Genomic DNA, 27,619 nt, shown 5'->3' with positions numbered 1-27,619 from the left:
TATAAACTTTTATTTGACATAAAAAGCACACAGCATGGAGGTAAAATAGGTGTAAAAGGTAAAAATGTGAATTAAAACCCATTAAAAAACAGAATTGTTGTTATATACATTTCTATTGTTATTTAAATGTATTGTTATTGCTGTTATTATTATTTTACTTGTTGTTGTTTATTTGTTACTAATTTATATCCAGGTTTTTTTTAAACTATACTTTAAAGTTGAGTTTTGGTGGTACAATAAATACTCATGTTTTCAAACGAGTGACTAATCGTGATTACAATATCAGTCAAAACAATTGTGATGATTATTTTTGCATTTAATTAACAAACGTTTTATAAACGTTTATTTGACATTAAAAGCACACGTTATGGTGGTAAAATAAGAGTAAAAGGCAAAAAACTGAATTAAAAATAATTGAAACAGAATAGTATATATTGCTATTGTATTGCTATTATTATTATTTTACTTGTTGTGGTCTATTTGTTACTAATTTATATCCAGGTTTTTTTTTTTTTAACTTGTTGAGTTTTGGTGGTACAATAAACACTGATGTTTTCGAATGAATGACTAATCGTGATTAGAATATCAGTTAAAACAATTGCGATGATTATTTTCGTCATAATCATGCAGCCCTTTGGTAACCGAGCAACGCAGGAAGTGATCACTGATCAGTGAGCGTGACACGCCCACAGCCAATCAGGTAGCGCCATCTTGTGTTTCAATGTGATTTTACAATTTTGTTTCAACCATCGGAGTGCTTTCCATGCTTGTGTTTCCTTTTCTGCCTTGATCGGCATGGTAATCATAGAAAAAATACATTTCCAATCTAATATCAGGGTATCTGCAGGTTTCATCCATCCATCCATCCATCCATTTTCTACCGCTTATTCCCTTTCAGCAAGTCAAATTTAAGACTTTTTAAGACCTTTTTAATGCCACCTTGAATGAAATTTAAGACAAAAAAACAACAAAAAATCGATAAATATATGCGATGGTCGGGGATCCCACTGTACTACAACCTCAATGACAATCTGTCAAGTTGACTTTTTGTATGTTTATTAATAAACAAACTGATAAGCACCACTCTGCCAAACAGCTTATCAAAAATCTTGAGGGATCCAAAAACTTTGACATCCAAAACAAACAAACCAACACCAACGCCAGTAAAAACATAACCGAGGTGAGGGTAAAAATAAATTACATTTCATTAACACATACCGAGACCCGTTGACTTGGTCGAAGAGCAGGTTTTGGATGTGAGGTGCTAATCCGTGTCTCGTAATAAATATATGCTGTTTTATCCTTTCCACAGGAAAATGTATTAGCAACCTGAGAATCAGGAAACATCACACGAAAAAGATCGCCAATTTGAGGTGTAGGATTGATGTTTCACCAGAGTGTGCAAGATCCATAACACCTCGGATTTTAATGTTGCTGTCCCGCCGAAGATTCGTGTCAGGTCAGTGCTGCTAGCGGCAGTTGTTGTTAGCTGGGGGTGCGTTGGCGCTGGACCCACGCAGAACTGAGAGATGCCTGGTGTTTGTTTTTGGCTCTCTGCCGCGATTTTATGCTTACCGCACTGCATGTGCGATTCGACCGCTCTAATTCCCATGGTGCCAAGTTTGAAATCTCTTACAAAGTATGCACCTGGCCTCCTCGGGATTGGCAACAGGCTTAAGCCAGCTTTTAAACCGGCTGTCCTCCAGCCAACGCTTGCAAAACTTGCATTTCCCCATGCTGACTGAAAGGCGGGACGGGACGCGAGGAAGAATGGAAGGAGTCTGCGAGCGACCCGACTATGCGCGCAACTGACACTGAAATCACTCACTTTTACTCAAAAACGTGCCCCGAAAAATAAAAATAAAAACTGGCCCGACAATTTAAGACCATTGAGTACTGAATTTAAGTCCATCTTAGGAATTTCTAATAAATGTAATACTTTTTAAGGCCTTAATTTTAGACACATGAATTTAAGACTTTTTAAGGATCCGCGGATACCCTGAATATACAATCTCCTGCTCGTTATTTTCCATAAGTCATAAAAAATATCAATACTTATCATATCGACATATATAGTTTCCAGCACTGCACTTGACAGCACTCACACTGTCACTCCTGACAAAAGGCAGCGCTGTCGAGTACCTACTTGGATCTGGGTGTCTTCAGAAGAAAAGTCAGACAAGAGTCGGTCGTTGAGGAGGGAGAGGAGCTGGTTGGTGGTACAGGAGGCCGTGACCACATGCACCACATGGATGCCTGATTCCCTTTGTCCACGACTTTGGATGAACTGATGTCGAGCGTTTCCTTTGTAGCCCAGCACATACCTGGACTTGCAAAAAATAAATCACATAAGAACAATGGATGGCTTGATTTTGCCTATCATTTAAAATCCCTATCTAAGACAAGAACATATGTTCTTCCCTTTTTAGGCGTTGTAAAACATAAATAAATGCAAGCAAAAGTCAGCTAGCAATGCAGTATTCCTTGACATCACGTCCTGTCCTTTAGATACGCGTGGTGGTCAAGCTATAGTAGCTCTGTTCTCAATAAGGAACGAGGCGTCATTTAGCCTTTCTCCAAGAAAAAATGCCCTGTGCTTGTGTTGTTGTTGGCTGTACGAATAGTTGAAATCTCAAAAAGGATAAACGTTTGTTTCTCCAGAGTTCCTCGAGGGGTCATCAAAAAGGGCGGAAGAGAGCAAGATTTATGAAAGAGGACGAGAAAAGTAGTTCACATTCCAGTCCAAGGAAGCAGAGTGGAAGACTGCTCTAGTTTGCAGTGATCAATTTGCTAAAGGTTTGTTTGATATACCGTATTTTTCGGACTATAAGGCGCACTTAAAATCCCTTCATTTTCTCAAAACTCGACAGTGCGCTTTATAACCCGGTGCACCTAATGTATGGAATAGATATGTCTCCAATAATATCGGGCTGCCGATATCATTGGCGGATAAATGCTTTAAAATGTAATATCGGAAAATTACCGGTATCGGTTTCAAAGAGTAAAACGTATCACTTTTTTTAAAACGCCGCTGTACGGAGTGGTACACGGACGTAGGGAGAAGTACAGAGCACCAATAAACCTTAAAGGCACTGCCTTTGCATGCCGGTCCAATCACATAGTACCTACGGCTTTTCAAACACACAAGGGAATACCACGCACACTTGGTCAACAGCCATACAGGTCACACTGAAGGTGGCCGTATAAACAACTTTAACACTGTTACAAATATGAGCCACACTGTGAATCCACACCAAACAAGAATGACAAACACATTTCGGGAGAACAGCCGCACCTTAGCACAACATAAACACAACAGAACAAATACCCAGAACCCCTTGCAGCACTTACTCTTCCAGGACGCTACAATATACACACCCTCGCTACCCCCCGCTTCCCCAACCCCGCCCACCTAAACCTCCTCAGGCTCTTTCAGGGAGAGCATGTCCCAAATTCCAAGCTGCTGTTTTGAGGCATGTTAAAAAAATAATGCACTTTGTGACTTCAATAATAAATATGGCAGTGCCATGTTGGCATTTTTTTCATAACTTGAGTTGATTTATTTTGGAAAACCTTAATACATTGTTTAATGCATCCAGCGGGGCATCAGAGCAAAATTAGGCATAATAATGTTTTAATTCCAAGACTGTATTTATCGGTATCGGTTGATATCGGAATTGGTAATTAAGAGTGGGACAATATCGGGATATCATCAAAAAAGCCATTATCGGACATCTCTAGTATGGAATAATTTTGGTAGTGCTTACTGACCTCGAAGCTATTTTATTTGGTACATGGTAAACTGATAAGTGTGACAAGTAGATGGCAGTCACAAATAAGAGATATGTGTAGACTGCAATATGACTCAAGTAAATAACACAAAAATTCCATATGTTTCATTGAAAATATAGAACATTACACACGGTGCGTAAAAATCCTATATCATAAAAATTTTAGTACGACTTTGGTAAACTATGAAGCCGCACCGCTTGATTATTGTATTATTATGGTGTGTGCATAAGGTAAACTATATTATCTGGCGTTTTGTTTTGCAATATTATGCAAAAGCAACTTTTATTACCTTCTACTACCTGCTGATCTGCATAAGTCCTGAAAATTTGAGCGGGTCCGCCTTTGAAGTTTGTGACAACAGCGTAGTGGATAAGCACCTGCTTTTCCTCTACTTGTTATGGGACACTATCCTCTACTGTTGCCATTGGTAATATAAAGTGTAAAGTTCTTACTCTAGCCTTTAAATAGACTCCCTTTAAAGTTCTTACTCTAGCCTTTAAATAGACTCCCTTTTTAGACCAGTTGATCTGCCGTTTCTTTTCTTTTTCTCCTATGTCCCACTCTCCCTTGTGGAGGGGGTCCGGTCCGATCTGGTGGCCATGTACTGCTTGCCTGTGTATCGGCTGGGGACATCTCTGTGCTGCTGATCCGCCTCCGCTTGGAATGGTTTCCTGCTGGCTCCGCTGTGAACGGGACTCTCGCCGCTGTGTTGGATCCGCTTTGGACTGGACTCTCGCGACTGTGTTGGATCCATTATGGATTGAACTTTCACGGTATCATGTTAGACCCGCTCGACATCCATTGCTTTCCTCCTCTCCAAGGTTCTCATAGTCATCATTGTCACCGACGTCCCACTGGGTGTGAGTTTTCCTTGCCATTATGTGGGCCTACCGAGGATGTCGTAGTGGTTTGTGCAGCCCTTTGAGACACTAGTGATTTAGGGCTATATAAGTAAACATTGATTGATTACTTAAATATTGTATATGCACCTTAGGAGGAGCTGCTCCAATTTCGTTGTTCTTTGAACCTGTTCATTGCAATAATGACAATAAAACTCTATTCTATTCTAAATCTGTCAGTAAGCTCGCCATAAAAGCGCTAAAACATACCAGTGTAGTGAGTTTACATTATTCACCAAAGGAACTTTAGTTACTAGAGTCCCGGTTGGACGTATTTTTCATGGGACACTATTGCGGTGTTGTTGAGGAGATGCTGCTTCGTTATTAATTGAACTAAAGTCTGAATGTCATTAAAACAGTTAGCTCCATGTTTTGACACTTCTTCCACTCCTGTCCTTGCACGCTACACCGCTTTGACAAAGATGACAGGGAGAAGATGTTGTCGAAGGTGAGCCACGTAATCAAGACTGCCCACAAAACGGCGCATCTTGAGGCGACTGTCAGAAAGCGCTTTGAAGATGATCTGTAAAACATAATCCATGCAACATTTTGACCAAAGAACCACCATCACATGTTATGTAGACCACAAGGAGGTGTTTTACATTTAAAATAAAAAATAAAATATTATGACCTCTTTAATGCCCCCTGTAATCTGGTGTGCCTTTTGTATGAAAATAGACCTGACTAAACCCGCTCATTGGCAGAACGCCTTTTAATTTGGTGCGCCCTATGGTCCGGAAAACATGGTACTTTTAACGGTTATTATCTCCCATTTGAGTATCATTTTGACATTATTTGTACTTCATAAAAAAGTAATGGAGGGTTTTGAAGTTGTTGTTTTTTTAAAATCCCCCCCAAAAAAGACGTGTATTCTTCTCTCTCATAAAGATTGGGAACAATGGGCAAAATTCCAAAATAAGTGCAGTTCATCTTTTAAGGACTTTGGAGAGCGGTGACTTACCTTAACAATGGGTTCTCAATGATCTTCAACTTGCGTTTGAAGGTTTCCACCGTGTCATAGAGCTTCAGGCCCTCCACCATGGACACATTATCCAGCTCCGAGTCAGAATCGCCGCCGAGGCTGCCGCGCAGCACTGAAAACTCCTGGAAGCAGCGCTCACACTTCTTCAGCAACATCTTGTACTCCGACACAAGACCTGCCGGGACTCTCTCCTCCAAGATGTCATAGTGACTGCGACGAGACAAAAGAGAAAATAAGATTGACAAATATTTGTACGTTTCATGTACACTAGCAGATTCTCTTGAAGCATAATCTACTTTATTTACCCTTTCAACTGGCAGCCCGGGGTGGGGCCGAATGACACCATATTGGGCCCCAGGTTTAGTTCAAAAGTTGGGGGAAAAATATTTTTGCAGCCAGTTCCTAAAAACACTAAAATTCTTGTGTTGTATATTGGCAGATCCTTGATTGTTTTAATGTATTATGTTGTGCATATATATATATATATATATATATATATATATATATATATATATGTAGGTGTGGGAAAAATCACAAGACTACTTCATCTCTACAGAACTGTTTCATGAGGGGTTCCCTCAATCATCAGGGGATTTTAATGGAAGCATTCACATACAATGGTTTGTATAGGGCACAGAGTTATAGGGTAAAGAGGTTACCTATAACACGCAACGACATTAACACATCCGACACGTACGTAGGATTAACCGAAGGAGCGTTTAAAACCAGATGGAATAATCACAAAGCCTCCTTTAGAAACCAGACTTTGCGGAATTCTACAGAACTCAGCAAGCACATTTGGAACCTCAAAGACAATAATGTTGAATATTCAATAACATGGCAAATTCTTGCATCCAGCACACCTTACAACAGTGGTAATAAAAAATGCAACCTACGCTTGAAAGAGAAAGTGTTTATTATATATCATCCAGACCTGTCATCCCTCAACAAGCGCAGTGAAATCATTTCAACATGCCGCCACATACGGAAACACCTCCTAGGTAACACATGAGCCAATCACCACACCCTACGCCTGCCTGTACCCACCCACTCTGTGCCCTATAAAAACGATTGTATGTGAATGCTTCCATAAAAATCTCCTGATGATTGAGGGAACCCCTCATGAAACAGTTCTGTAGAGATGAAGTAGTCTTGTGATTATATATGAAAAATGTACCGTAGTTAAATCAATGTTATTTCAATGTTGACAATATAGTTGAATCAACATTGAGTCATTGTCAGAATTTGTTGAAAAATCAACATTGTTTCAATGTTAATCATAACAAGCACTTTCAATGCTTTTTTTTTTTGTTGCTATCTAGGTTACGTTGACATTTGAACCTTGCTAGAAAAAAATAGAACACGGGGGTCCTAACTTGTGATTTACATAACTCAAGCGTTCCTCAAGGCTCCACTTTAATTCCTCTCCTTTTTGACGGTTACACGTGTTTTTGTAACGTGATTAATGTAACTAAGGTGTTACTGTAGCTTCTTTACTTCAGATGCAGCAAGTCATTAATTCAACTTATTTATTATAGTAGTGGTGTTCCTCAAGGCTCCAATTTAGGCCCTCTTTTTTCTCATTTGGACAAGTTAAATTAAAAATAAACTGTGCAAAAACCCTAGATTGAGATAATCTTTGACTGGCTTTGATGCTCCTTAAAAACAGCAAAATGCTCCTATAACACTGACAAAATAAATAGACCAAAAATCACATGTCTACTGTAGAGAACGCTGGTTCCCAAAATGAAAAAATAGTTTTGGTAACTTTAGATCGACTGACATGAGTTCATCTTGAGATTTAAGCGTTAAACATATTGGGCATAAAACATCAGACCCTTCTGGGTCCCCGGGATCAATCTTGAAGGGAAGCCTAAATGGTGAAAAAATCTATAAAATGTTGGTTTTGAAAATGAAAAATATCAAAAGGGCCCAGAAAAATTATTGCATTTTTCAGTCTACAGCCCTCCCTGAAAAAAGTTTGGACATCCCTGCCCCAGAGTTCTAAGCGATGAAAGATTTTTTAAAAATATATATATTTTTAACACTTATGAGTGGGACCCTTTTTAGTCCCCAAGAGTTATAGTAGGATTTTTTTTTCATAATGATTTATTGACCTATTTAAGGCGCCAATTATTTTAACCCAAAATCTTCCACTTAAAAAAATTTGGGGAAAATATTGTATAATTTGTGTTCTTGCCCCCAAAAAACTAATCTACATGCAAATATTGGATGTATTAATCATAATCTACATGCAAATATTGCATGTAATAATAATAATCTACATGCAAATACTGCATCTATTAATAATAATCTACACTTTAATATTGCATGTATTAATAATAATCTACATGCAAATATGTTATTTATTGATAATAATTTACATGCAAATATTGCATTTATCAATAATTTACATGCAAATATTGCATTTATCAAAAATTATCTACATGGAAATATTGCATGTATTATTAATAATTTACATGCAAATATTGCATTCATCAATAATAATCTACATGCAAATATTGCATGGATTAATAATAATCTATATGCAAATACTGCACGTATTATTAATAATTTACAGTCAAATATTGCACCTATTAATAATCTACATGCAAATGTTGCAAGTCTTAAAAATAATCTGCATGCAAATATTCCATGTAATAATAATAATGTACATGCAAATATTGAATTTTTTAATAATAATCTTTATGCAAAAATTGGATGTATTAATAATAATCTACATGCAAATGTTGCATGTATTGATAATAATCTACATGCAAATGCTGCATGTATTAATAATAATCTACATGCTAATACTGTGTGTATTAATAATAATCTACATGAAAGTACTGCATGTATTAATAATAATTTACATGCAAATATTGCATGTATTGATAATAATCTACATGCAAATATTGGATGTATTAATAATAATCTACATGCAAATACTGCATGTATTAATAATAATCTACATGCAAATATTGCACGTATTAAAAATAATCTACATGCAAATATTGCATGTATTAATAATAATACTTCATACATGCATATATTGCAATTATTAATAATAATCAGCATGCAAATACCGCATGTATCAATAATAATTTATTTGCAACTACTGCATGTATTAATAATAACCTACATGCAAAAAATGCTGTCATCAATAATAATATACTTGCAAATACCGCATGTATTAATTATAATCTACATGCAAATACAGCATGTATTAATAATAATATACATGCAACTATTGCATGCATTAATAATAATCCTACTTGGCAGGAATAGGATTATTACTTCTGGAAGCACCCAGCTGTGAGAAACAGTTTCATACAAGGAGCACTCACAGTCTCAGACGAGGCTCAACACATCGGACAAAATAGTCAAAATCATCGTCCCCATCTTCTTCATCCCATAGCCTCCAGACATGGGTGTAGAAGAACCTGAAAGAACAGTGTAGACAGAACACCACCATTATTGCCCTTGGCTGTGAACTCAAAACAATCCCCAGAGAGATTTGATCCCAAAAAAGAGGTATAGAACCATACCTGAGGTGCTCAAGTCCGAGGGCGGTCTGGTCATAGTCCCCGGACTCATCGTACACCACCTGCAGGTCCTTTAGGGGCACCTTGTGCCGAGTGGCCTCCAGCAGAGTGCTCATGGTTTCCTCGTTGATGTCGCATCCTTGAGCCGCACACTGGAGAGGAAGAACCAGCTTCACGCAAGCCTTGAGGTCACTGAAGTCCACGTCGTCAACCTGGGAGGGTGGCATCCCGTTAGCTCTGGAACCACACGTTATGAGAGAAGGACAGCAGGAATCTTCATTCTCTAACAAAAGTTTGAAATAGGAAAATGTACGACTTATTTTTAACACCTTTATGAGTGGGACCCGTTTGGATACCCAAGAGTTTTAGTGGAATTTTTTTTAATTATATAAAAAAAAAATATTGACCTGTATAGAAGGCTCCAATTACTTCACAAATATTCAAATATTCCACTTTTAAAATATTGGGTAAAATATTGCATATTTTGTGTTTTTTTTTAAATAAAACATAACAATTAAAAAACGTTATATCTGCAGCTGCACCAGAAGTTGTTCAGGACATTTTAATCGTTAAATGAAAAAAAAAATTAAAAAACATTTTTTATGACTGAAACCCTTCTGGGTCCCCACGACCAAACTTGAAGGAGGCCTAAATGTAAAAAAAAAATAATATTGACATTGTCTTGGTTTTCAAAATGAAAAATATCAAAATGCCCCGTGAATGTTTTATTTTTCAGTGTGCGGCCATCAGTGGAAAAAGTTTGGAAACCCCTGATCTACAGTTTAAATTGAGAGTAAAAAAAAAGAAAAAAGTATGACTTATTTTTAACACCTTGATGAGTGTTAAAAATGTGTACCCAAGAGTTCAGGGATTTTTTTTTTAAATCATGAATTATTGACCTGTATAGGAGGCTCCAATTACTTCACAAATATTCAAATATTCCACTTTTAAAATATTGGGTAAAATATTGCATATTTTGTGTTTTTTTTTTGCAATAAAACATAAAAATAAAAAAACTTTGTATCTGCAGATGCACCAGAAGTTGTTCAGGACATTTTAAGCGTAAAAAAAATGTTAAAACATTTTTATGACTGAAACCCTTCTGGGTCCCTGCGACCAAACTTGAAAGAGGCCTAAAGGTAAAAAAATAATATTGATATTGTCTTGGTTTTCAAAATGAAAAATAAAAAAATGCCCCGTGAATGATTTTATTTTTCTGTGTGGGAAAAAGTGGAAAAAGTTTGGATACCCCTGATCTAGAGAGTTTAAATTGAAAGTAAAAAAAAGAAAAAAGTATGATCTTTTTTAACACCTTGATCAGTGCTAAAAATCAGTACCCAAGAGTTTAAGGGATTTTTTTTAAAATCATGAATTATTGACCTATAGAAGGCTCTGTCACGCCAAAAACCTTCCCCCCGGAAGACATTTGGCGTTAATGCTTGAAGGACCCCAATGAGGGTGGAAGGAGCTTAAAGCAGCCGACACAGCTGCCTGTTTTAAAAGCATTATAATTGGCTTGATTGTCATTGGTGAAAAATAACGGTGAGGAAAAAATATTAGCATTCCAGCATGCTAACCTTTCAATCTATTTTTGCTTCGCTAATTTTGCAGCTGTAACCCTTAAGAGTCATATAACTTGGTATTGTTCCGCTCTTATTGGGGTCCTTCAGGCATTGGAGGGGCTTCCGGGGGGAAAGAATTTGTAGGGGAAGAAATTTGGCGTGACAGCTCCAATTACTTCACATGATCAAATATTCCATTTTATGCCCTAAACAACAGAGGTTTTTGCTGGCCCCAGGTATATTGTTGAAATCAAATCAAACAAAATGTAAAAATGCGAGAAAAAGGCGTAAAAAGACATAATGTAGTAAATAAAAATAAATTAAAAAAGGAGCTTAAATTTTGGTAATAACTAGGGGTGTACCGATATATTGATATTGAGCAAAATAACAAGTTGACAACAGCTGAGCACACAATATCACACTAGCCGGAAGGGTTCTAACATCCGTCATTATGAACAAATATCAATTCATATAAAATACAACGTCTCCAAGGCAGCAGCGTATTCAGATTGTATCCAGTAACAAACGTGTCCGCGTCACATAAACCGGGAGTGAAACGACTGATCACCCATAACCATTTAAAATAAAAAACATATTTAAACACACAAATAAACATTTTTTTTTAGTTCATATGAAGCCAGAACAATATTTGATGTTTCCCCTGCCAAAAACGTATATTGTGTACCGGTATCTATTTATTGTAGTTATTAAAAAAGACAACTTTGTTAAAAGTACTTTCTGAGCACATTCAACAACACCACAATCATTTTGGTCATGATATCAATCATCAATCAATCAAAGTTTATTTGTATAGCCTTAAATCACAAGTGTCTCAAAGGGCTGCACAAGCCACAACGACATCCTCGGTTCAGAGCCCACAGAAGAGCAAGGAAAAACTACAGACTTCCGATATGCTGTAATAAATTAAGCATGATGAGTTGACTTGAAACTGTTTAATGTTGCACTTTTTATATGTAGAAGAAAAGTTTTGTCCATCCATCCATCCATCCATTTTCTACCGCTTATTCCCTTTCGGGGTCGCGGGGGGCGCTGGCGCCTATCTCAGCTACAATCGGGCGGAAGGCGGTGTACACCCTGGACAAGTCGCCACCTCATTTTATTTAATTTTAGCAACAACTTGAGGCAGTTTAATGTGGATTAACGTGGGCAGAATGATTATAGTGTTTCTAATGTTAAAAGGATAAAGCCATTGTTTACAAATTTGGTAAATAAATAACCCAAAAATTTATATTTTGTTGTTTTCTTCCTGCACCGAAAATTAACCGAACCGTGACCTCTAAACCGAGGTACGTACCGAACCGAAATTTTTCTGTACCGTTACACCCCAATATCGGACTGATACTATCGTACACGAACCATAAAGTTCGACCTTTAAATATACATAATTTCTGTTTATAGCAAAATGGCCCCTGCAGGCTTTGACTGTTCAGTATGCGACTATTGGTGGAAAAAGTCTGGACAAAAACTTTGAGTCCGTCTGCAAAAAGCCAAATAGTTAGACTATAAATGATTGCAATTGCAGTATACAATATGTATATCATGTAAAAATGACTATTTTTGAGATAAAAATATTTTTTTTCTTTACAAAATGGTGTGGGGTATAGGAGCCGTCTCACCTCCACCAGGACATTAAAGAAGTCCGCAGACCACACGGCTCGCCACCCGGATGGTTGCATGACCTTGGTCAAGTAATCCGCCGTGAAGGCCTTGACCTCGGAGGGCTTGCAGTCACCTGATCATGGAAGAACATGAACGTTACTTGGTAAAATGAGCATGACTTATTTTTTTCATTTTCATGACTGAGACTATTTTGGGTCCCCGAGACCAAAATTCAGTGGAGCCCTGGAGGGTAAAAAGAGTCATTACATTGTCCTAGTTTTGTAAATGAAAAATATATAAAGGCCTGGACACCCGTGGTAAGAACCAAAGGCATGTTTTCCCATCGCATGCAGTGTGTTTGCAAGTCCAGCGGGCGGCGCTCTTACCGAGGATGTAGTCCTGGTACGCCTTGAACCGCTCATAAAACAGCAGACGGCCCGTCTGAAAAGTGTCAGGGAGACCGGAATCGCTTCCGGCGCCGCGCTCGCATCGCTGAAGCTGCGTCCCCGTCGGCGCCGTGTCAAAGTGGTGTGTGCCGCTGTCGTCGTCGCCGCTGTCGTCGTCGTCGCCGCTTCCAGCCACATCGTCACATCCAGCCGCATCGTCACTTCCAGCCGCGTCATTTTGGAACAGCACTGTGCAATAGAAACAAATCAGCCACAAGTTTCGACATACCGTATTTCCTTGAATTGCCGCCGGGGCGCTAATTAATTTAAAAACTTTTCTCACTCCTGCGCTTACCAAAGGCATGCGGTAAAAGTAAGCATGCGATCATTATTTTAAAACCTCTTCACACTCCGGCACTTACCAAAGGTATGCAGTAAAAATTTGAGTGTGATGTAAGCTTGGACCTTAAATCCCACTGAATAGCTCTTAATCTTCTGCCCTTTATGCGATTTCAAATTACCGGTATTGAAATCAGCCTCCTCCATTTTGAAAAGGATGACAGGGGAAGTGTCACTCGTGACGTCACAAGTTTGACCAGGCATGCACTAATTATTTTGGGAAGCGAGTTTGACCCGGCAGTAATTCAAGGCAGGCGCATACTATATACACTGCGGCAATTCAAGGAAATACGGTATTCTGGAACTTCCTAATGTAGTTCTTTGTATGCAAAAACTCCACTTTCAAATAATTGGAATGGTTTGTCAATTATTGAGTGAGTATTTGATATATAGAAGATTCTAACTACACAATGTTTCTAGGTATATATACAGTCGTGGTCAACATTTGACATACACTTATGAAGCACATAATGTCATGGCTGTCTGGAGTTTCCAATAATTTCTAAAACGCTTATTTTTTTGTGATAGAGTGATTGGAGCACATACTTGTTGGTCACACAAAAAAATCATGAAGTTTGGTTCTTTTATGAACTTATTATGGGTCTACTGAAAATGTGACCAAATCTCCTAAGTCAAAAGTACACATACAGCAACTTAGATGATCAATTTTGGTGATGTAGAAAAGTTACAATCAAATCAAGTTAGCTTCATGGCATGCCCTCTTAACTTCATGTGAGTGATTATGATTGACGACACCTGTTGACTTCTCTGAGCACATTTAAATAGGGTTCATGTGATGCAGTCATTAGACTCTGTTACGAACGCGACAATGGAAAAGTCAAAGGAACTCAGCACAGATCTGAAAAAACTAATCATTGACTTGAACAAGTCAGGAAAGTCACTTGCAGTTGTTTCAAAACAGCTTCAGGTCCCAAGAGCAACTGTGCAGACAAATGTTCGTAAGTATAAAGTGCATGGCACAGTTTTGTCACTGCCACAATCAGGAAGAAAATGCAAGCTATCACCTGCTGTTGAGAGAAATTCGGTCAGGATGATTAAGAGTCAACCAAGAACTAGGGCTGGACGATATATTGATACTCGATACATCGCGGGTTTGTCTCTGTGCGATATAGAAAATGACTATATCATGATATTCGAGTACACATTCTCACGCTGTTGCTTTTAGTTGCTACCATTACACTACAGGCTCTCCTCACTTTTTGTTGTCTGTCCTTCTCACAGACAGCAAGCGCACATTCTTACATACGTCACATACGTATACGCCCTCGCGGAGCAGAGAGGTAGCAGCACGGGTAACGTTAGCTGTGCTGCTAGCGGAGCCGTGCGAGTGGTAATACGAGAGAAAGAAGGTGCGAAACTGGTAACAAATGAAGGAATAATTAATTCCCAAGAAAAACAGCAGGGGGTCCGTCGTCTGGCGGTGGTTTGGCTTCAAGTGGGAATAGGTCGAACAGACAACCGAAATTTGTCCAGTGTGGGGAAAAAGCGTTGCTACAAAAAGTAGCATTACTGCTAATATGTAGCATAATTTGAAGTCACCTGCTAGAGAATGAAGAGTGATTACTCCGCATGTCAACATCTCCATTCGGTGCCACACGCCCGCACCATCAATATGCTGAGGCAAACATTTCCAGATCAACACCGTATGAAAAAATAGTCAACAACAAAAAGAGATAATGTCCACAGTAACCTACCACATAGCGAAGGACAAACAGTGTTTGATTTCCTATTATGCAGATCATTTTTGACAGTTATTGAAATATCTTGTGTGACATCATGCACAAAAGTGCACTTTGTTTTAAACTATTGTAGTGCCCCCTCCACCCATCCCACCTGACGGACAGAAGGGCGAGGGGTTGGTGGTAGCGGGGTGTATAATGTAGCACGAAATAGTTAGGGATACATGGGATTCTGGGTATTTTTTCTGTTGTGTTTATGTTGTCTTACGGTTAGGATGTTCTCCCGAAATGTGTTTTTCATTCTTGTTTGGTGTGGGTTCACAGTGTGGCGCATATTAGTAAGAGTGTTAAAGTTGTTTATATAACAACCCTCAGTGTGACCTGTATGGCTGTTGAACAAGTATGCCTTGCAGTCACAAACGTGAATCTGCAGAAGCCACATACAACATGTGACTGGACTGTCAAGCTGGTTGTAGAGGCTATAGAGGGCGCTATGGGCAGTGCCACGATTCCACGCCCATATTATCATTATCTAGGTAAAATAAGCAGATATTCGAGAGAATAGTTATTATGAAATTCGGTAGTCTCCCGGATAGATTTGCATGGTTGGCAAGTGTGATGCTGTCAAGGTGCATTCATATAAAACTCACGGACCGCACTAACATTAAAGGCCTACTGAAACCCACTACTACCCACCACGCAGTCTGATAGTTTATATATCAATGATGAAATATTAACATTGCAACACATGCCAATACAGCGTTTTTAGTTTACTAAATGACAATTTTAAATTTCCCGGGAGTTACGTCTTGGAAACGTTGTGTAATGATGACGTGTATGCAAGACGTCACAGGTTTTTAGGACGTATGAGCGCTGCGCATACACACACAGCTAAAAGTTGTCTGCTTTAACGGCATAATTACACAGTATTTTGGACATCTGTGTTGCTGAATCTTTTGCAATTTGTTTAATTAATATTGGAGTAGTCACAGTAGAAAGATGGAGTTGGGAAGCTTTAGCCTTTAGCCACACAAACACACGGTGATTCCTTGTTTAAAATTCCTGGAGGTGAAACTTTACTATGGATCAGAGCGCGGTCAAGCAAACATGGATCCCGACCGAATGTCAACCAGCAGGTTTCGGTGAGAAAATTGTGGTAAAAAGTCGCTTCTTACCGGAGAAAAGCTGAGCTTGTGCCGTCCATAAAGCTGCCGTCGACTCCCCTGAGACATTGGCGTCAAGACACGTACACTTCCGACTATCAGGTACTATTTAACTCAAAAAAACACTAGCAACACAATAGAAAGATAACGGATTTCCCAGAATTATCCTAGTAAATGTCTCTAAAAAACATCGGAATCCGTCCCAATGCAATCGCGTTTAGTTTTTTTTACTTATTTTTTTTTTCTAGTCTGTCGCTATCAATATCCTCAAACAAGTATCTTTCATCCTTGCTCAAATTTATGGGGAAATTGTCGTTTTCTCGGTCCGAATAGCACTTTTTGTTGGAGGCTCCCATTAAAATCAATGTGAATATGTGAGAAGCCCTCACACATGTGACGTCATCGTCTGCGACTTCCGGTAGAGGCAGGGCTTTTCTCTTAGCACCTTTATGAACAAGTCGTGCATGCTTTTATTTCAAGTCGCCTGGACTACTGCAATGCACTTTATGCTGGCATTGCCCAAAAAACTCTCCCGGTTGCAGTTAGTCCAGAACGCGACAGCACGACTTTTAACAGGGGCCAGGAAACGCCAGCATATAACCCCAATCCTTGAGAGTTTGCACTGACTCCCTGTTCGTTTTAGAATTGATTTTAAAACCTTGCTCTTTGTTTTTAAAGCTGTACATGGACTGGCACCTCATTATATCTCGGACCTCATCCAAGCTTTCAATCCCGCGCGCACCCTGAGGTCCGAGAGCCAGCTACAGCTCGTGGTGCCCAAGACCAGACTTAAAACTAGGGGAGACAGGGCCTTCTCTGTGGTCAGCCCTAAGCTCCGGAACACTCTGCCCCTCCATATTCCAACTGCTCCCACAGTGGAGTGTTTTAAGTCTCGTCTTAAGACCCATTTTTATTCTCTGGCTTTTAACACTACGTGAATTGTGTGGTCCTCTGTTGCCCTCTGTTTTTTAACATTTTGATTTCTATTCACTGTTTTAATTGGTTTCACCCTTAAAATTGTTTTTAATCATATTTATTTTATATTGTTTTTTTATTGGTTTTATACGTATTGATTTCTATTTTTTGTTTTATTCAGTCATTAGTGGAGCTCAGGATAGTATTTGAATGTTGTTTTTAATATTGTTGTGCAGCACTTTGGAAACATTTTGTAGTTTAATTGTGCTATATAAATAAAGTGGATTGGATTGGATAATAATGTTTATTGTGTGTATGTCCTATAATCATGTTGATTGTGTGTATTTCCTTCTAATAATGGTGTATGTCCTCTAATTACTGGTTCCGGTCGTACCTAGCCGACAGGAGTTTTTGTGTAAAAATAGACAGTTTTATGTCTTCCACTGCTCCTCTACCACACGGGGTACCCCATGGCTCAATCCTTGCCCCAATCCTATTTGCGCTTTACTTTCTCCCCCTTGGTTCTATTTTTAGGAAGTATGGTATTGCGTTTAATTTTTATGCCGATGATTGCCAGATCTATTTTCCCATGGCACAAAATAACACGGTTCAACGTCTCATTGACTGCCTGCACGACATCAAAGCCTGGCTTTCAGCTAACTTCCTGAGTCTAAATGAAGACAAAACAGAAGTTATGTTGTTCGGTCCAAGTCGCTCTCCCTCCCCCAACGTTGACCTCGCCACTCTGACCCCGTATCTCAGCGACTGTGTCACAAACCTGGGGGTAAAGTTCGACTCGGATTTTAAATTCGATAAACAAATCAGCAGCGTCGTTCAAAAAAGCTTTTATCCATCCATCCATTTTCTACCGCTTATTCCCTTTTGGGGTCGCGGGGGGCGCTGGCGCCTATCTCAGCTACAATCGGGCGGGAGGCAGGGTACGCCCTGGACAAGTCGCCACCTCATCGCAGGGCCAACACAGATAGACAGACAACACTCACATTCACATTCACACACTAGGGCCAATTTAGTGTTGCCAATCAACCTATCCCCAGGTGCATGTCTTTGGAGGGGGGAGGAAGCCGGAGTACCCGGAGGGAACCCACGCATTCACGGGGAGAACATGCAAACTCCACACAGAAAGATCCCGAGCCTGGATTTGAACCCAGGACTGCAGGAACTTCGTATTGTGAGGCAGACGCACTAGCCCCTCTGCCACCGTGAAGCCCAAAAAGCTTTTATCAATTACGCCAAATAGCGAAAGTGAAACCGCTTCTGTCAGGACATGATCTTGAGAAATTAATTCACGCCTTTATCTGGAATGGTTTAGACTACTGCAATGCCCTGTAGGTAGGCATTAGCCAGGCCTCCCTCGCCCGCCTGCAGCTCGTGCAGAACTCTGCTGCTTGTCTGCTAACACAGACCTGCAGACGTGAGCACATCACCCCTATATTAGCATCCCTTCACTTGCTCCATGTGCGTTATCGGATCAATTTTAAACTTCTATTTGTTTTTAAATGTCTAAACCACCTCGCGCCACCATATCTCTCCGACCTCCTTCAGCCTTACTGCCCCACCCGATCCCTAAGATCAGCCGATCAGCTGCTACTGACGGTCCCTGACACAAGGCTGAAGCTGAGAGGTGACAGAGCTTTCGCCACTGCTGCTCCCAAGCTCTGGAACAACCTACCTCTGAGTGTTAGACAAGCCTCCTCTCTTCCTGTTTTTAAATCTCTTAAGAACATACTTTTATTCCTTGGCTTTTAACACTGAGTGATATCCATCCTGCAATGGCGCCTCTTTATACACCTGCTGTGAACCTGTTTTTATGTTTTATTTATTTATTTTTTATCATGTTCTGTTTGTGTTGTGTTGTTTGCTCGGTTCTCGTATTATCTTTTAACCTGCCCATTGTACAGCACTTTGGCTACCCCGTGGTAAATTTTTAACGTGCTTTATAAATAAAGTGGATTTGATTTTAATTATGATTATTGTGCGTAGGTCCTGTAATAATCTTTTATTGTCTGTACGTTCTATAACAATGTTTGTGTGTATGTCCTATGATAATGTTTATATTGTGTGTATGTCCTATAATCATGTATATGGTGACTATGTCCTATAATAGTGTTTATTGTTCATATGTCCTATAATAGTGTTTATTGTGCATATGTCCAATAATAATGTTTATTGTGCATATGTCCTATAATCATGTTTATAGTGTGTATGTCCTATAATCATGTTTATTGTGTGCATGTCCTATAATCATGTTTATTGTGTGCATGTCCTATAATCATGTTTATTGTGTGCATCTCCTATAATCATGTTTATTGTGTGTATGTCCTATAATCATGTTTATTGTGTGTATGTCCTATAATCATGTTTACTGTGTGTATGTCCTATAATAGTGTTTATTGTTCATATGTCCTATAATAGTGTTTATTGTGCATATGTCCAATAATAATGTTTATTGTGCATATGTCCTATAATCATGTTTATAGTGTGTATGTCCTATAATCATGTTTATTGTGTGCATGTCCTATAATCATGTTTATTGTGTGCATGTCCTATAATCATGTTTATTGTGTGCATCTCCTATAATCATGTTTATTGTGTGTATGTCCTATAATCATGTTTATTGTGTGTATGTCCTATAATCATGTTTACTGTGTGTATGTCCTATAATCATGTTTATTGTGTGTATGTCCTATAATCATGTTTATTGTGTGTATGTCCTTTAATCATGTTTACTGTGTGTATGTCCTATAATCATGTTTACTGTGTGTATGTCCTATAATCATGTTTACTGTGTGTATGTCCTATAATCATGTTTACTGTGTGTATGTCCTATAATCATGTTTATTGTGTGTATGTCCTATAATCATGTTTATTGTGTGTATGTCCTATAATCATGTTTATTGTGTGTATGTCCTATAATCATGTTTATTGTGTGTATGTCCTATACTCATGTTTACTGTGTGTATGTCCTATAATCATGTTTTTGTGTGTATGTCCTATAATCATGTTTACTGTGTGTATGTCCTATCATGTTTATTGTGTGCATGTCCTATAATCATATTTATTGTGTGTATGTCCAATAATCATGTTTATTGTGTGTATGTCCTTTAATCATATTTACTGTGTGCATGTCCTATTATCATGTTTATTGTGTGTATGTCCTTTAATCATGTTTATAGTGTGTATGTCCTATAATCATGTTTATTGTGTGTATGTCCTATAATCCTGTTTACTGTGTGTATGTCCTATAATCATGTTTATTGTGTGTATATCCTATAATCATGTTTACTGTGTGTATGTCCTATAATCATGTTTACTGTGTGTATGTCCTATAATCATGTTTATTGTGTGCATGTCCTATAATCATGTTTATTGTGTGTATGTCCTATAATCATGTTTATTGTGTGTATGTCCTATAATCATGTTTATTGTGTGTATGTCCTATAATCATGTTTATTGTGTGTATGTCCTATAATCATGTTTATTGTGTGTATGTCCTATACTCATGTTTACTGTGTGTATGTCCTATAATCATGTTTTTGTGTGTATGTCCTATAATCATGTTTACTGTGTGTATGTCCTATCATCATGTTTATTGTGTGCATGTCCTATAATCATATTTATTGTGTGTATGTCCAATAATCATGTTTATTGTGTGTATGTCCTTTAATCATATTTACTGTGTGCATGTCCTATTATCATGTTTATTGTGTGTATGTCCTTTAATCATGTTTATAGTGTGTATGTCCTATAATCATGTTTATTGTGTGTATGTCCTTTAATCATGTTTATAGTGTGTATGTCCTATAATCATGTTTATTGTGTGTATGTCCTATAATCCTGTTTACTGTGTGTATGTCCTATAATCATGTTTATTGTGTGTATATCCTATAATCATGTTTACTGTGTGTATGTCCTATAATCATGTTTACTGTGTGTATGTCCTATAATCATGTTTATTGTGTGCATGTCCTATAATCATGTTTACTGTGTGTATGTCCTATAATCATGTTTACTGTGTGTATGTCCTATAATCATGTTTATTGTGTGTATGTCCTATAATCTTGTTTATTGTGTGTATGTCCTATAATCATGTTTATTGTGTGTATGTCCTATAATCATGTTTATTGTGTGTATGTCCTATAATGATGTTTATTGTGTGTATGTCCTATAATCATGTTTACTGTGTGTATGTCCTATAATCATGTTTACTGTGTGTATGTCCTATAATCATATTTATTGTGTGTATGTCCTATAATCATGTTTATTGTGTGTATGTCCTATAATCATGTTTATTGTGTGTATGTCCTATAATCATGTTTATTGTGTGTATGTCCTATACTCATGTTTACTGTGTGTATGTCCTATAATCATGTTTTTGTGTGTATGTCCTATAATCATGTTTACTGTGTGTATGTCCTATCATCATGTTTATTGTGTGCATGTCCTATAATCATATGTATTGTGTGTATGTCCAATAATCATGTTTATTGTGTGTATGTCCTTTAATCATATTTACTGTGTGCATGTCCTATTATCATGTTTATTGTGTGTATGTCCTTTAATCATGTTTATAGTGTGTATGTCCTATAATCATGTTTATTGTGTGTATGTCCTATAATCCTGTTTACTGTGTGTATGTCCTATAATCATGTTTATTGTGTGTATATCCTATAATCATGTTTACTGTGTGTATGTCCTATAATCATGTTTACTGTGTGTATGTCCTATAATCATGTTTATTGTGTGCATGTCCTATAATCATGTTTACTGTGTGTATGTCCTATAATCATGTTTATTGTGTGTATGTCCTTTAATCATGTTTACTGTGTGTATGTCCTATAATCTTGTTTATTGTGTGTATGTCCTATAATCATGTTTATTGTGTGTATGTCGTGTTTATTGTGTGCATGTTATCTATTCAACCGCCAACTTTGGCAATAGTTTTGTGCCATAACTCAGATATATAAGATAACAGTTCAATATCGAGGCAACTTGTTTTCCTCTCTACGGTTAGTGAGATAAATGAGTAATATTTGATATACCTTGAGTGACATGGCAAATTTTATCTTGACCATCTTCCACTTGGACGGACGATTCCAAATCGACAACAAGGAAGTCGGACTTGCCGTTTTTCTCCTCGCTCTTGTCACTCCAACTTCCCTCCGCCGGGTTGGCGCTCGTTTCTTGTTCCATTCTGACTTTCACTATACGCTCAATATCAAATCTGTTTCTTGAAATGTTCAATCTATTTAATCAAATCGAGCTCAACTTTCCACGTCTCCGGTGAAACGCTCGCGCGCACTACTTTGAACATTTCCGCTTTTCGAATAGGGGAATGAGTGCGCATGCGCGATTTGACGTCACTTCCAGCAGCTTAAAAAAAACTGATTTCAACAAAAATATGATACAAAAACAAACAACATCATTCCGAACGGTCACAATAAACACCGATCATTTTAAAATAATGTGTACATGAAAATATTTTAATTACACTTTCCAGACAACAATCCAAGATGTCAAAACAAAAGTCCTAGTTAAAAAAACAAAACAAAAAAAAACGAATATAGAAAAGCTGTGTAAGGGAAAACGCTTGAAAGAGAATGAAACAAAAATAAATGAAAGAATAATTTTCATACATAACCTTCTCAATGAATCTATGATTTCAATTGTTTATATGTTTTTTTTTCAGAACGTGAAAAGCTTTCATAACGTTTTTATTTGATTGTTTTAATTTGAAAAATGGAAGTTATCGTCGTCTGCCATAATCATCAGGATTTGGACGCAACAAACATCAGTTAAAGGCCTACTGAAATGAGATTTTCTTATTTTAACGGGAATACCGGGTCCATTCTATGTGTCATACTTGATCATTTCGCGATATTGCCATTTTTTTGCTGAAAGGATTTAGTAGAAGTGAAGTGAATTATATTTATATAACGCTTTTTCTCTAGTGACTCAAAGCGCTTTACATAGTGAAACCCAATATCTAATTTTTACATTTAAACCAGTGTGGGTGGCACTAGGAGCAGGTGGGTAAAGTGTCTTGCCCAAGGACACAACGGCAGTGACTAGGATGACAGAAGCGGGGATCGAACCTGCAACCCTCAATTTGCTGGCACGGCCGCTCTTCCAACCGAGCTATACCGCCCCAGAGAACATCGACAATAAAGTTCGCAACTTTTGGTCGCTAATAGAAAAGCCCTGCCTTTACCGGAAGTATGTGCGTGTGATGTCACGAGTTGCAGGGCTCCACACATATTACACTGATTATAATGGGAGCCACCAGCAGTAAGTGCAATTCGGACGGAGAAAGCAACAATTTCCCCATTAATTTGAGCGAGGATGAAAGATTTGTGAATTAGGATATTGATAGTGAAGGACTAGAAAGAAAAAAAAAAAAGCGACGGCTCCGGGCTGCGGCAGTGTGAGCGTTTCAGATGTAATTAGACACATTTACTAGGATAATTCTGGAAGATCCCTTATCTGCTTATTGTTTTAATAGTGTTTTAGTGAGATTTTAAAGATTGTAAAAACATACCTCGAGGTCGGATGGCTGCGGTGAACAAGCAGTGTCTCAGAGAGAAGCCGAGGAGCCAAGCTCACAGCTGCCTTTTTTGACAGCTGCTGCAGGACGACTAATAATCCACTGATGTCTCCGGTAAGATATAGATCACAATTTCCCCATCCAAAAACATGCTGGTTGATGAAGAGAAAACATGTTCGCTTGACCGCTCTGCTTCACAACAAACAAAGAAACACCGGCTGTGTCTCGGTGCTAAAGGCAGCTGCAATCCACCGCCTTCCACCAACAGCATTGTTTTTTACAGTCTCCATTATTAAATGAACTAATTGCAAAAGATTCAGCAACACAGATGTCCAAAATACTGTGTAATTATGCGATTAAAGCAGACAACTTTTAGTCGCTAGTGGTGCAGCGCTAATATTTCCTGACAGTCCGTGAAGTCACGCGTACGCATCATCATTCCGCGACGTTTTAACAAGAAACTTGCGGGAAATTTAAAATTGCAATTTAGTAAATTAAAAAGGCTGTATTGGCATGTGTTGCAATGTTAATATTTCATCAATGATATATTATCAGACTCCGTGGTCGGTAGTTGTGGGTTTCAGTAGGCCTTTAATATACGAACAATATAATTCAATACTTGACACCAAGTTGAACAAGTTACATACCAATATAAAGTATAATAAATCATTAACTACGTACAAAAAAAATATGCTGAAAATTATAACACTGTACAAATTAAAAGAGACTAATAACATTTCAACAAATTGGGCTTATGTAAAATAAATCAAATGTATCCAGTAAAGACAACTACACAGGGCAACCTATCTTTTAAAACGTTCTTAGTTTTTAGTAATAATTTAAAATTATTAACCAATTTGAAAAATTGGGTTGCCCTTTTTTGACCCAAAAAATTGATAAAAAATCACTAAGAAAATGATAATATTGACAACCACATGTAGGTTGCTGTCTTTTATATGAGTGCTTAACTCAATATTCTATAGCAGCGTTTCTTGACCATAGGGCCATTGTTGGGCCGCGAGCGTCCCCTATTTTACCCCATTGTGGGGTGGTATAGCTCGGTTGGTAGCGTGGCCGTGCCAGCAACTTGAGGGTTGCAGGTTCAATTCCCGCTTCCGCCATCCTAGTCACTACCGTTGTGTCCTTGGGCAAGACACTTTACCCACGTGCTCCCAGTGCCACCCACACTGGTTTACATGTAACTTAGATATTGGGTTTCACTATGTAAAGCGCTTTGAGTCCCTAGAGAAAAGCGCTATATAAAAAAATGTATATATATAATTCACTATAGCAGTGGTTCTCAACCTTTTTTCAGTGAACATTTTTTCTAATTCAAGTACCCCCTAATCAGAGCAAAGCATTTTTGGTTGAAAAAAAGAGATAAAGAAGTAAAATACAGCACTATGTCATCAGTTTCTGATTCATTAAATTGTATAACAGTGCAAAATATTGCTCATTTGTAGTGGTCTCTCTTGAACTATTTGGAAAAAAAGATATAAAAATAAGTAAAAACTTGCTGAAAAATAAACAAGTGATTCAATTATAAATAAAGATTTCTACACTTTCATAACTTTTATGGACAGAATTTCTAGGCGCAGTCAAGGCGCTGAGGGGTTCCGGTTTGGTAACCGCAGGATTAGGTCTCTGCTTTTTGCAGATGATGTGGTCCTGATGGCTTCATCTGACCGGGATCTTCAGCTCTCGCTGGATCGTTTCGCAGCCGAGTGTGAAGCGACCGGAATGAGAATCAGCACCTCCAAGTCCGAGTCCATGGTTCTCGCCCGGAAAAGGGTGGAGTGCCATCTCCGGGTTGGGGAGGAGACCCTGCCCCAAGTGGAGGAGTTCAAGTACCTAGGAGTCTTGTTCACGAGTGAGGGAAGAGTGGATCGTGAGATCGACAGGCGGATCGGTGCGGCGTCTTCAGTAATGCGGACGTTGTACCGGTCCGTTGTGGTGAAGAAGGAGCTGAGCCGGAAGGTAAAGCTCTCAATTTACCGGTCGATCTACGTTCCCATCCTCACCTATGGTCATGAGCTTTGGGTCATGACCGAAAGGATAAGATCACGGGTACAAGCGGCCGAAATGAGTTTCCTCCGCCGGGTGGCGGGGCTCTCCCTTAGAGATAGGGTGAGAAGCTCTGCCATCCGGGAGGAACTCAAAGTAAAGCCGCTGCTCCTTCACATCGAGAGGAGCCAGATGAGGTGGTTCGGGCATCTGGTCAGGATGCCACCCGAACGCCTCCCTAGGGAGGTGTTTAGGGCACGTCCAACCGGTAGGAGGCCACGGGGAAGACCCAGGACACGTTGGGAAGACTATGTCTCCCGGCTGGCCTGGGAACGCCTCGGGATCCCCCGGGAAGAGCTAGACGAAGTGGCTGGGGAGAGGGAAGTCTGGGTTTCCCTGCTTAGGCTGTTGCCCCCGCGACCCGACCTCGGATAAGCGGAAGATGATGGATGGATGGATGGATGGATTTCTACACATAGAAGTAATCATCAACTTAAAGTGCCCTCTTTGGGGATTGTATTAGAGATCCATCTGGATTCATCAACTTCATTCTAAACATTTCTTCACAAAAAAAGAAATCTTTAACATCAATATTTATGGAACATGTCCACAAAAAATCGAGCTGTCAACACTGAATATTGCATTGTTGCATTTCTTTTCACAGTTTATGAACTTTCATATTTTGTTGAAGTATTATTCATTAAATATATTTGTAAAGGCTTCTTGAATTGTTGCTATTTTTAGAACATTTAAAAAAAAAATCTCACACACCCCTTGGCATACCGTCAAGTACCCCCAGGGGTACGCGTACCCCCATTTGAGAACCACTGGTTTATAGGGCGGCCAAAAAAATATGTGTTTCTCAGCGGTGGTCCGTATGGGCTGCGGTCTACTCAGTTGTAATACACTTTTCCACCACTTGTGGCAGTAATTACATCCATCCATCCATCCATTTTCTACCGCTTATTCCCTTTCGGGGTCGCGGGGGGCGCTGACGCCTATCTCAGCTACAATCGGGCAGAAGGCGGGGTACACCCTGGACAAGTCGCCACCACATCGCAGGGCCAACACAGATAGACAGACAACATTCACACTCACATACACACACTAGGGCCAATTTAGTGTTGCCAATCACACTAACAGAAGAAGTTTGCAGCTAAAGTCATTAAGAAGTTTGTAAAATGAACTTAGTTAAGCTGTATTTTCATTTAAACTTAAATTTTATTGGCAGTTTAGTTATGAAACATAATCGTAATAACAGCCATCCATCCATCCATTTTCTACCGCTTATTCCATTTGGGGTCTCAGCTACAATCGGGCGGAAGGCGGGCTATACCCTGTTATTTATATTATATATCATATGTATATATCATATATCATATAATATGTATTATAGATCTATTACTGTATATATATGATGTAAATAATACATCCCATCCTTCCATTTTCTACCGCTACCGCTTATTCCCTTTCGGGGTCGCGGGGGGCGCTGGCGCCTATCTCAGCTACAATCGGGCGGAAGGCGGGGTACACCCTGGACAAATCGCTACCTCATCGCAGGGCCGTAAATAATACATATATGTTATATTTTATATTGCTACTGAGGTACATTTTAAACCTATTTTACACCATCCTTAAACTTTCCATCCTTTGTAACTGAGCTACAGTGTGGAACAATTTTCCTTGTGGATCAATAAAGTTTGTCTAATTTCCAATGTCTAATGTATTCATTATTAATTTATTTGAGCAAAACGTACTTATTTTTTCTACTCAGCCTTGCTTCTGCTCTTGGGTTTGAGATGTAATTATTGAAAATAATTACAATGAAGAGTTCGATTTCTAATTCATAGTAAATATTTGAGTGGGCCCCTGGTCCCTTCTGTAGTGGAAGATTTTGGCCCCGAGGTCATAAAGGTTATAAGAACCCCTGTTCTATAGAAAATGTAGACTTCTCAAAACCTGGTTTTATTCCAAAAAGAAATTATTCACATTTTCAGTACTAACATTACAAAAACAACATTTTTGTCTAAAAAAAAATATCGCTCGGGTATAATACATTAATTATTTTACATTGTAGTTCTTTCACTTGA

General features: G+C 38.7%; 1 protein-coding gene across 1 annotated transcript in view; it reads right to left on the bottom strand.

The window, feature by feature from the left end:
• shcbp1 (SHC SH2-domain binding protein 1) overlaps positions 1-22,317 on the bottom strand; it is a 29,025-nt gene extending 6,708 nt beyond the window's left edge. The window contains exons 1-7 of the mRNA XM_061919218.1: positions 22,024-22,317; positions 12,787-13,035; positions 12,418-12,533; positions 9,222-9,430; positions 9,021-9,116; positions 5,653-5,883; positions 2,147-2,324 (exon numbers count right to left, since the gene is read on the bottom strand). Coding sequence (XP_061775202.1) covers positions 2,147-2,324; positions 5,653-5,883; positions 9,021-9,116; positions 9,222-9,430; positions 12,418-12,533; positions 12,787-13,035; positions 22,024-22,174 — 1,230 coding nt within the window. The 5' untranslated portion in view covers positions 22,175-22,317. The remainder of the gene's footprint in view (positions 1-2,146; positions 2,325-5,652; positions 5,884-9,020; positions 9,117-9,221; positions 9,431-12,417; positions 12,534-12,786; positions 13,036-22,023) is intronic.
• Between the last annotated feature and the right edge of the window lie 5,302 nt (positions 22,318-27,619).

Source organism: Nerophis ophidion, linkage group LG01 (assembly GCF_033978795.1).
Source record: "Nerophis ophidion isolate RoL-2023_Sa linkage group LG01, RoL_Noph_v1.0, whole genome shotgun sequence".
NCBI lineage: Eukaryota > Metazoa > Chordata > Actinopteri > Syngnathiformes > Syngnathidae > Nerophis > Nerophis ophidion.
Note: the sequence above shows the minus strand (reverse complement) of the source record. Positions and strands in the feature narration are given on the sequence as shown.